Source organism: Thunnus albacares, chromosome 15 (assembly GCF_914725855.1).
Source record: "Thunnus albacares chromosome 15, fThuAlb1.1, whole genome shotgun sequence".
NCBI classification, from domain to species: Eukaryota; Metazoa; Chordata; class Actinopteri; order Scombriformes; family Scombridae; genus Thunnus; species Thunnus albacares.
This window is the reverse complement of record NC_058120.1, coordinates 2,233,374-2,245,576: the sequence shown is the minus strand read 5'-3', so window position 1 is coordinate 2,245,576 and position 12,203 is coordinate 2,233,374. Positions and strand designations below refer to the sequence as shown.

Below are 12,203 nucleotides of genomic sequence, written 5' to 3'. Positions count from 1 at the left end.
ATCTGATAATTTACCTCAAGTGATGTCAGCGTTGGTGTGAGTTGAAGACTACATGTTAGGATTGTGGACTTAGAAAGAAGTGAGGTTACCAGACCTCTGTAGCCCACACCTGAACTGTGCTAGCAAGCTGCAGGCTACATTAGCTACCACTAGCACAACACACCTGAACCTGTAATGTCCAGTAAATCAAAACAAGTTGTATTGTGGGTAATGTTGGCATCAGGCTTTGACAAGGAAGGAGAATGTGTGGAACAAAAAAAGAAATCTCTGCTTCTGCTGCATCAATGTTGATCCTTTTTTTTGAAAACTGTCCATTGTGAGTCTGATGACGGTTAGGAGTGCAATGATAAATCTGTGGACGACCCTTTGAAGGATTTTTTCTATATTCTGCTTTTCTAGACTGACAGAACTGGGCGCCATTAATTCTCATCCAGTTAACTTGATTCTTTGAACTTAGTCAGTGGATTGATTTCTTAGTCTTGAGTGAGTTTTGAATTAAAGGCTACATGGTTAGTGAATCTACACCATGATCAGCACTCATACGATTGGCTGAGTGCTAATAGGAAGGATGGCAGCCAGTATCCATAAGTTTAGGTTTTGGGTCCTGGAGTTGATGAGTAATGAAACCCCTTTGTTGTAGAAGTGATTTTCCTCAGGTGAATATATCACCATCTCATGAACGCTGGTTGGAGGAAGTAATGTAAGTGTAACAGTCTCCCCAAAATCTTGACAATAAACTCCATAAATACATAAGGACTGACTATAATGTTCCCCAAAACCAGCTGATCATCAACACAGAGATACAATAACACACACACACACACACACACACACACACACACACACACACACACACACACACACACACACACACACACACCTCAGCTTCATGCCTGCGGCCCTCTATGCTCCACCCTCCTGAGGGGCTGTGGAAGGACTCGAGCTTCTGCTTCATGATCATTAGCCACTTCTCTACATTCAGCAGGCTGTCGTGGAGGCTTTCGTGCTCTGTGATGCCGTCCTCACTCTCTTGCATCTTCACCTGCAAAAAGAAGAACATTATCAGCTGGACCGTCAATGGTAGGGAGAAACAATCATGCAATGAATTGGCAATATTTGCAACAGCTGTCATTATGCTAACGGTAACTTCACGTTCCAATACTGTAACAAATGCTGCACTACCAGTGACTTGTGTGCACTTTTGAGAACACTGGAGGAGGATGTTACCTGTCGCTCAACCCATCTGTGACCAGAGCAGTCAGTACATTATTACTCTGTGACTCTGAACGTTACATCACAGAGTAAACTACAGAGTACTGACGACTGAGTTTTGACAGTCTGGTCATTTGCCATCACCACATCTAGAACCACCACACAAAGACGAACCCCCGATTTTTTTATAACGTAGGATGAACTGACTCTGGTGGGAGTCAATGCTAATGTTTGCACTAGCTTCCACTGTCTGAGTGGAATACAAACTCTGCAGCATGACAGGTCCTGCAAAATGTTGAATGTTGTAAAGAGACAAACAGTTCCAAAAAAACAGTTTATCATAAGATGAAATACAGAAAAATATGCACAATAGCTGCAGCATCACTATATTTTATTTCCTTACAGGAATATGTGAAGAGAATTCAAATTTCAGTTTGATCTTGATGGAGAAATCACTACGGGGATTTACAGAGAACCACTCTGTGTTTACTGTGTGACAGACTGAAAGATGTGAGAATGTAAGAAGTGTCATTTTTGGTAAACTGCACATTGTTGGAAAGCTGTATATAAATATGAGAATAAGAACTAGGTTGACAAATACTGCATTTCCCTTTAAGAATCCCCCTGAGGAGGGGGATGTTCCCAAACTCTTAGACACACTCTGATGTCTGCTAACACTACCCTGCATGCACACTCACATACACACTCCAGTCACACACACACTCACAGCAAATTCTCCCTCTCTGTCTCACAGAGAGAAATAAAGAGCAACAGATGACAGTACTCTGCCATGTTTGACAAGTATCATTTTCAGTCTGATTAGTGTCAAGTGATGAGCAGTTTGTGCTCTGCATAGAGCCTAAACAGCTTATTCAAGAATTATGCTGGCGGTTTGCTCCAGATGAAAATCAGATATGGTGTGTTCTCACAGGTTTGTGACAGAAAAGTGCTGCATTTGGCTTTGTTCACCACATCGTGCACAGACTGCTTGTTCACGTTTTCTCACAGGTTTCTCTTAACACCCTCCGAATTCTGCAAGCTGCTTAGCGATGTCATATGAACACTTCCAGAGTGTATACTTTCAATTTTGTGATAAACATTGCTCTAAGTTTAGTTTAGTTTCTATGTTTACTGCTTGCTGTGAGTCCTGTGTGTTCCCAGTGTGAATCACTGCCATTCATTCATTCATTCATTAAATGAATAGAATGAATAAATGTAGGGTCGCAACAAGTCTATTGGTGTTTTTATTATCTCCGTCCTGATGAAGACCCTGTGAGGTCAAAACCAGCCGGCATTTTAAACCATTAATATGCCCGACTAAATGAAAGCTTTTAATCTACCTTTACTCTGAGCTGTGCCTGAAAAACATTTCCTTTTAAAAGCAGTGTTTGCTCACAGTGCCACATTTGACAGCAGTGTGAGAACAGACCAAATTCTATTTAGTTTGGAGAGTGGTTTCAGGAAAGCCTTTCTTTTGTGGGAGGCCAGCATGCGTTAAAAAGCATGTTAGATATGAACCTATGTTTGCCAACTGAGCTACACTGAAGTGATGCATTCATAAAGCACATGAAGTCCTCATACTGTAGCTCTGTCACACAGTGATGCCTGCTGTGAGTTTTTGAATCAGTGCACTATGTTGCCTGTATCTTTTTGATATGACAATAAACTGATAACATAAAACAATAACAACACAGTTTCTTCATTAGTTGTTTCCATTCCATTGTTGCACAAGTTTTAAGCTACATTTAGAATATCTGGCAAAATAAAATGTTAAAATCAGTGTTACCATCAACTAAAATCTCAATAAATTAAATATTTTTTTTTTTTTTTTTTCTATAGTGCCAAATTACAAAAGAAGTTATCTCAGGGCACTTTTCACGTACTGCAGGTCTAGACCGTACTCTTAAATTCACAGAGACCCAACATTCCTCCATGAACAAGCACCTAGCGATGGCAGCAAGGAAAAACTCCCCTTTAACAGAAAGAAACCTCCAGCAGAACACAACTCTGGGTGGGTGCCATCTGCCTTGACCGGTTGGGTTGAGAGAGAAAAATATTCCAGATATCAAAACACTAAGTGAAGTTTCAAAAGAACATTGAAATGAGTCATTATCACTAATTCATCCTGTCCTCTGTCCTCCTCACTCTGCTGCTGGTGTGCAGCAGGTAAGGCTGGTAGAGGGAGGAGGGTCTGGTTTGGTGTGTCTAATTGTGGCTAATTGGGCTAAATAAAGCTACATACAGACAGCTTTCGTTTCCATTTGTGTGCTTGTTCATAACAATCTGTAATTGACAACCACGCTATGGCTAAATGATACCAGCAGTGGATGGGAGACTACAGACAAAGTGATTAAAAATATCAATTTTCTGCAAATGTATGCTTGTTGAACAGATGTTCTGATAAATTACTCTTACTGGCTTTTAACCTGTGAAGGTTTTATTGCACTTACGGTAATGAGCATAGTTATCATTAACTCGAGCACAATGTAATTTTTCTCTCTCTTCAGCATGATCTCTCTGCTCTGCTGTCTGCTGTGTGTGTGTGTGTGTGTGTGTGTGTGTGTTGGACGAGCTCAGTCAAACACTGCACAGACAGCAGAGGAGAGAGACGGTGAGGAGAGGCTGCACAAGCAAAATTACACCAAAATCATATTTTATGCCTAAACTCATTCCCTAGTTTGATAAAAGTAACAATAAAATAACCGTTGATAGCTTACAGTTAGCTTATAGTTTCCTGCTGCTGCTGCAAATGAAGCTGATGAGAGTGGAGAGACTGAACCAAAACAGTAGAGTTATGGACTGTAAAATGAAAGCTGGTAAACTCAGTAGAGCTGAGGGGAACTGGTTACTGATAACATATCTGTAGTGTCTTCACAGCAAGAGACTCCTTTCATATTACATATACATGTCATTTGATCCATTGTTAATATAAAAAGATTGATTGATAAGTGCAGCTTTAACTCCGGGTGGAGGCTTCCTCAGATGTTGAAGGATGAGTTGTAGTCAGAGAGGAAGGATTCTGAAGCTCATCCATTTTAAACTACTCTCCTGTCTTACCCTGACTGCCTTGTGAAGATGTTTCCAGTCAGCGTACAGCTTCTCATACTGAGTCCTGTTGCTCTGACTGGAGGAGACCAGAGTCTCCAGCGCTATGATGTGGGCTTCACAGTCCTCCAGGTCCTTGTGGATCACCTGAGGACACACAGGACACGTAGTGAGAGATAGCGTGCCATGGGAAACACACAACTGTGCTTTTCTTGTCCACTTTCAGTTCAGGAGAGCAATTTCATGAACATACATTTATTATATTATATATTACTCAAAATGTAAATGTGAACCTTGTGTGTTGAGTAATATTTGATGTGTATAATATTTCATACAACCTCATATAAAATAATATCCTCTTAAATCTCAGATATGAGATGCTGCCATATCCAACATGCTAATACATCACAATCTTTCATAATGAACAAATCAATCATTCTAACAGCAATAACAGCAGACACAGTGTTCAGTGATGATGAACTAACTCCAGTTTCCAGTTTCTCTGCAATCTCTGAACTGAACTGAAACCAAAGTCTGCCTGAAGGTAGGAGAACATTAAAACACTACTGCACGCTTTGAGAAATGACTGTAGTGTAAAGTTGACTTGATATGTAGTACTAGAAATGACAAAACACACATTATTCATGTTGTTGGTGATGGATGGAGGACTAGCATCTTTCCTCAAATATTACAGCTTCAATACAAGTCATTTCTGATCTTTGGACTATAGTTACTTTCACTTGGAATCATCTGAATTTGACGGCTTAATCCGCTGAAGGCTGTGATAAGATAATTTATACAGAGCATCTGGTGTTCCAGCAGACATTTTGGTGGCTCTGGTTTGGCCCTGGTCTGGTCTGGGATTAAACTCACCCTGAATTGGTCCAACTGGCTTTTCTTGGCCAGAATGTCTGGCTGTCGACCATCAGCTGTCACCAGTCGGTCTCGGAGACCAGCCAGCTTGGCGTGAATCAACTTGTAGGCATCACTGAAGTCCTTGGTTCTTGAGATTAAGCCCTGAGAGTGAGGAAGAATGTCATTAAGTGTGTTGTAAGGAAGCGTTTCTACTTCTTCTGCAAAGAAATGACATCTGCACAAGGAGCACACAGTCCACTGGCCTTCTGAACTACAGTGCTTCATCTATTTTAAACCTATTTTGATATGAATTGTATTTAATATGATACATTTGATCTCCAGGGACTTATATTATGAGCTGTCTGTTTTTCCACCTCCATCCAGTGGAGTTGACCGTGACAAATGGAATACATCTGATGAAGTCTCACGGACAAACACTTTCATATCTATTCCATTTCTTTCTTCTCTGTTTCTACTTCCAGGATGAGATTTCACAGTATTTTGTGATATTTGTCTTTTGAGATGGTCACTGTGTCAGATTAGGTCAGCATTTGAGTTATGAACTCTTGCTGTGCCTTGGCCAAGAAGCATGACATGACATGATGATGTACACAGGTGATCAGCAATGTGTCAGGAAGCAACTTCACTGTTTAACCTGATAGCACCAACATCATTCCTCTTATTCTTGTCCATGTTTGCAGGTGAGAACAAAGTGCATTCTTTGTTCCTATTGGTCAGTGACATGCAACATGTTGTAGAAGTTGTCAAAGTAGGACAAATTCTGGAATTTGAGATCAAATTCTCACAATACAACTGCTGCTAAGAATCATACAGTACGACAAGGACAAACACCATGCAACTTAAGAAAACACATGAAAACAGACAAAATACAAGCAAATTAGGAAAACATCTTCATCAATTTGACAACACATATGCAGCATTTAGAAAACGTGTTGCAAATACCACAACACAACACATTACAGAAACAACAACGGAAGTGTTTCCAGAGGACATTTACGAGTGATAAACACGTCAATAACTCACAACACAAACGGTCTCTATGTACAGCTGGCTGTTAGAAAAAAAAGTGCAACACTGAAAAGAGATACTTCAAACATCAAGGGTTAGGGCTCACTGAATATTGTTTGAAGTATCTCTTTTCAGTGTTGCACTTTTTAGACGGTCCCTCATTTCACAGCCGGCTGTACATAGAGACCAGTGTTATTAGTCCATTACTCTGAAGGACGGCTCGTTTTGGTGAAAATAAGGTTGAGGCTCATTGCCCACCTTACTACGGTAGGAAAGAGGCGTCATTTGTGTTTTAACAACATTTTGCTTATGAGTTATTGATGTGTTCATCACTCTTAGGTGTCCTCTAGAAACACTTGTGTAATGTGTCGTGTTGTGGTATTTGCAGTGCGTTTTCTAAATGCTGCTCATGTGTTGTCAAATTGATGAAGCTTGTGTTTTGTCTATATGCATGTGTTTTAAGTTGCAGCTTATTTGCCTTTGTTGGCCACCGTAGAATCACCACTACAAACCAACCAATGTAAATATGGCAGATATAAAAAGAGTTGACAAAAAAAAAAAAAAAAAAAAAAAAAGACATTTAGTAGTAAAGTTAGGAAATGTCAGCTCTATAACTAAAGCTTGTTTTTCATTTTGCTGCATTTTCACAATATGACACTGGTGCAGATGGACGATGTGAGTTTATAACATGCCTGCTTGCATTTTTTTTCTCTAATCACATAGTTGCATAACATTTAATTAGTCTCATCTTGCACAGTTTGGCATGCAATCAACTTGTAAGATCGTTGTCACACAGCGTAGAGGCAGCAGTTCCCAGGCAGAGAATAAAACCACAGACCACAGAGAAGTTTGTTTACATCTCTGCATTTCAGACTTTCCTTTTGTTTTTATTCTATGTCTATTTTTCCTTTAATTATTCATATTTTTGTTTGTATCTTACTTGATTTATATTCTTAATCTTATGTATCAGTTTTACTGCTTTTATATCTACTTTTTGAAAAGTGCTACAAATGTATATACATTTATGTTTAGTTATTATATATTATATTAAAAGGAAGAATCAATGTATTTTTATATTTCTACAATTTTAAAAGTTGATTTCTACTCAAATAGGTATCCAGTGTAGCAAGAATCTCTAAGAAAGTATCTAAACCAAACCTCCTTCTTTCTAATAGCATATTGTCATCATTGTTTGAACTATTGTTTGAATAGTTCAAATTGATATTTAAAATGAAGTGAAGGTGTCTTGGTGCTGCTCTCCCTCTCACCTGGAGTCTGCTCTTCCTCTGCAGCAGCTGAGCGTGCAGCAGGTCTCTGTTCCTCATGGCAGCACTCAGCTCACCCTGCAGACCGTCAGACCTCTCCGGACCAAACACAGAGTCCAGCAGGTCCCCCTTCACCTGCAGCTGACTGAAACGCTCCTGCAGCTGGATACTGTCCTTCAGCAGACGCTAAACACGGGACAGACACAAAGAACACCTCAAATCTGCTGTCAAACTTCTTGAGATAACTCCTATTCACTAAATAGTCTCCACTACTCATAAAAGTAAAGGGGCACTCACTAATATTATAGAAGTGCAAATGCAATTTTATGATCAAATCCACAGTTACTTTCACATAATTTAAAGTCCAACACCAGAAACTCTCCTCGTACAGAATTTCATACAGAACTTCATACAGAATTTTTAGGACTATAATATAGTAGCAGCGCCACACGCAACTCTCACATTGACTTTGAAATTTCTCTTTACTGTCGACATGAAATTGGAGAGTTCTAAATCTTTTTGATGTTTTTTTAAAGCAGGATGTAAATATGTGGGCAGCAGGGGGATGGCAGGTAGTTTTCCAGCATGCTTTCTCTGCTTTTTTTTCCCTTTTCCTTGGTGAGCTGTGGAGACACTTTTCCAGATCCAGAAAGACAATGTACTGAGTGACATTATTAATGTGATAATGTAACAGTAGCATGAGCTTTGGGAGGAAGCAGACATGCAACAAAGATGCCTACTAATCAGGTTAGAACTGTGCTCTTCCTGTCGTGGCTCTGATGTAACAAAACAACTCAAATTAGGCAGAAAACCACAGTTTTGCAAGAGGAGAAAATATATTCTAGTATATTTGTGACAGTGACACTTGTATAATTTGTAACAGGAACGTTTTCAGACTATGTATGAAATTCATTAGTCTGCTCTGTCTGGTAGATAACTCTCACAGTTCCATGAAATATGCATCTCACAGAAAATCACAAATGACTAATTACTGCCATTCTGTATTCTGTGTAATTTAGAAAGTGTTGGAGCAAAGGAGAAAGATGTTTGATTTATAGTCAGGACCAAAGCTTAAACACACGTTTCTGAACATTCTCTAAAGTCTAGTTCAACTTCAAGCAGACTTTTCCACATGAAATGAGGAAAAACTATCAAATAGAGTATTTTCTTAAGGAAATGTGTTTTACCTCAATGTTCTGGACTAACATGGCGATGTGGGAGAAGTCAGTGACTTCAGCAGAAGCCTCCAGAACCTGAGAGACCATGTGGCTCCACTGGGCGTAGACCAGCAGAGGGTCCTGGAGGATGTTTCTCAGCCCAGACTCTGACTCTGAACACAGCCTGGTTGCTCTGCATTTCACACTGTAACAAAAAGAGAACTTTATAAAGGAGATTATCAAAAAATATAAATATAATAATATATATCATATCATATTTACAGTACTGTCTTTCTCATTCAAGGTGATGGGAAGGTATGTCCAACATTTTGACTGGTGATGTATGTAAAAATGATGGTGTGTGTGTGTGTCATCATGTAAACGTCTGCCTTCCATCATCACTCCTCAGCCTCAAATATCTTGTAAAGCTCTGAATATAGCACAGCATAGTTAGTTATTGGCGAGTCGTGTGTTGTGTTTACTGCCACAGAAAAGGAATAAATGTTTGGGTTGTTAGCATGACGGCGACTCTACCAGCAGCTCTGTGAGAGGATCTGTTGTGATATTTATATAAAATACGGCTACAGTTATCAGTGTTGTGATATTTGGTGGTGTCATTTCTTTTCTGTGAAACTAATGTACTGTTAATAAACATTGTACATTATCTGACTATTTCCTGCTCTTTGAAACATTTTTTTCTTCAGTTATAGATATCATGATATATCAGATTATTTCTTTGTGATATATTGTGTATCGCAGAATCGCCTTTGTCCTGATATATTGTTATTGTGGGAAGAATATTGTGATAGTATCATATCATGAGTTCATCTGTGATTCCCTGCTTTTTTGTTGTTGTTGAAAAACCATATCAGACAAATTATCATTCAAAGCAGACTGTTTTTAAAATGTGAAGCGTGTCTGGAGGGGATCTTAAAGCAATTTCCTCTATAAATCAAATCAAACTGTTCAGAAAAATAATCATTTGAAAACTTCTAAAAGATGTGTATATATCAAGAAATGTACAAGCACACATTCTTCCATTAAAAAAAGTCCAAGTCCATACATACACCATAAGCAGCCATCAGTTACTGTCTCTCTGAAGCACAAGCTTTGTCATTCTGAGGCTCATGCAACTGCAAGCAGAGAATGAATGTCTCTATGTTGTGGGCCATGTATAATGAACAGTGTAGGAACAAGTTTACCCTTTGGGGACAATGAAGTCTATCTAGCGAGAGTTTTTAGCTAGTTGGATTTAGGATTCTGGCAGCTCACATCCAGGTTCAGAGTTTTTTTTGGATAAGATGCTCATTATCTATTTATCTATCTATCTATCTATCTATCTATCTATCTATCTATCTATCTATCTATCTATCTATCTATCTATCTATCTATCTATCTATCTATCAGGGCACAGTGTTTCCAGATGGAAACAGATAATCCAGCACACAGATTGCTGTGGGTTTGTTGGGCTGCTTTTGTCTGTTAATCTGGCTCTCTGTGGTGTTTTGGGTTTAATTGTGTTGGGAGTACTACTGTGCATGTGAATATGATGCAATGCTCTTTGTTTCTGGCCTCCTTGACCCTCATGATGTGATGTGGAATTCTGTCAGCTGTGTCGTTTCATCTGTTTATTTTTAAAAAAAGGCTACTATTCTAAAGCCTCCCTAGATGCTGAAAAGTTGGAGTAAAACTACCAACATGCAGACGATTCAGCTCTTCTTCACACCGAACGTGCAAAATGGTTTAAATGAGGGAGTGTGCAGAAATAAGAGGTGGTTAGGACAGACTGCTACAGAATGTAAAAAATGTAAATACATTTTTGAATCTGAATCTGTTGCCATGCTTGAGATTTTTTTACTCAAGTCACGGTATGTTCATCATAACAGAAATGCAGGAATTCTGAGATGCACAAAATACATTTTTCCATCCATTCTGAAAGCAGCCATAACTTCAAGGCCAGATTCCAACTGGATGTGTGTTGTCTAGGTCTGAAATGCTTTGTGGTGTGAAAGCTGTGTTACAGTAGTAGGACTAATAATGTAGTTTTTAGCTGGGCTAGTGGTTGGGTTTTACAGTTAGCAATGTTATAGACAGTCCATCATTTTGGACCAGAATGAAATATCTCTACAAATACTGGATACCATGGAATATGGTCCAGACATTCAGGGTGTTTACATGCACTTGAGTAACTGGGTTACAGTCTGCTTTCTCCAGAAAGATGATTTCTTAACTGTCATGTAAACAAAAAAAGAGAGATCATCACACGGGATGATGTGTCCTCATATTTAAAAAAATAATTCCATCCAAAGTCTGACTGAAACTTAAACTAAAACAAAGTATCCTGTAGAAGTCTTAATTAGTCTGTCCACTGTATGTCTGCCTCTCTCTCTCTGTCAGGAAGCAGCGTCTCGGCTACTGTAGCCTATTACAGCTGCCCCCATCCTCCACACACTCATTCCCCCGGACAGGTGCACAAACACCTGCAGCCCGCAGCTGTTTTGTGGATGGTTGTTCTGTGTTGCGGATGGTTCTTCTTTAGGCAGAAGTTTTAACAGTCTCTGAAGATTAGGAAACCGTGTTCCCTGTGGACTGAAGTTTTAGTGATTTCACTCACCTACTTTTAGATTTAACATGGAAGAAGTTTTTTGGAGTATAAAGGCTCTCAGCCCACAGATCGTCACAGTGTTTTTAATGATGTTTCTACAGTGAAAGAGTTCAGGCAGAAGCTTAAACAGCTGCCAGTCTTGCAGCCATCTGATGAAGATCAGGAGATTGTTCTCATTGTGGACGATTTTATATGAGGCTTTGATGGATTTAACACTGATGATGTTCATTTCCTCTCACATCAATACAAACTGGTCAAAATAATCAGTTTTAATTTAGTAAGCAGCTCTGTTTTTTATTTTAGATTTTTTTTTACAATATTATAGGCTGTGTTTTATCAGTGGGGAGACATTTTAGTGTTAAGTGTTTTAATATTGACATTTTCATTACTTCATTTCTAATTTTTCTGATTGTAATCCTCAGTACTTCTAACCAGGAACACCTCTGATGTGTGTTGAGGGCATCAGTTGAGGCAACGCTCTGTGGCGTCCCCTGTGTGTGTTGTCCTTTAGTCTTGCTGCTGAATTGCCAACAGAAAATGTAAAAGGGTTCATTCTCTGGGGAGCAGGAATGTGCTCAGAACCTTTCAGGGTAATCTGCCCACTAGATTTTAATATTTCTTATTTTTAAGTGGAAATACTATTTTGATAGCAGAGAAAAGGCTAGTCAATGCACAGCAGGTCAGATGAACATGCAAACATGTTAAATGTATCTACAGGCAAGAATACAATTATGAGAATTCTATTCAATGATGAATATTTACTTGTTCTTTTAAAGAAGTTACTCTGAAATCAACAACTGTTTCAGCAACTTCGTGGTTTGTTGTACCTCAGAGCAAAACATGTTGTTTTCTCATTTGTTTTCACTTGACTTTATATTTCAGGCTTTTTAACCAAAATCTCACAATCATAACCTCCCTGCATAGTTCACAGCAGCTCATTCATGTCGGGAGTTTTCAAAATCCAAAACAGGAGCACTCCATTAAACCCCCACACATCTCTGACAGTAGCACTAGAATCTCAGCAGGCCGACCTGC

The 12,203-nt window shown here is 39.1% G+C and overlaps 1 protein-coding gene across 1 annotated transcript in view; it reads right to left on the bottom strand.

The window, feature by feature from the left end:
- Positions 1-12,203, bottom strand: part of syne3 (spectrin repeat containing, nuclear envelope family member 3) — a 49,103-nt gene that overhangs the window by 18,029 nt on the left and 18,871 nt on the right. The window contains exons 8-12 of the mRNA XM_044374775.1: positions 8,594-8,768; positions 7,410-7,592; positions 5,131-5,274; positions 4,270-4,404; positions 881-1,042 (exon numbers count right to left, since the gene is read on the bottom strand). Coding sequence (XP_044230710.1) covers positions 881-1,042; positions 4,270-4,404; positions 5,131-5,274; positions 7,410-7,592; positions 8,594-8,768 — 799 coding nt within the window. The remainder of the gene's footprint in view (positions 1-880; positions 1,043-4,269; positions 4,405-5,130; positions 5,275-7,409; positions 7,593-8,593; positions 8,769-12,203) is intronic.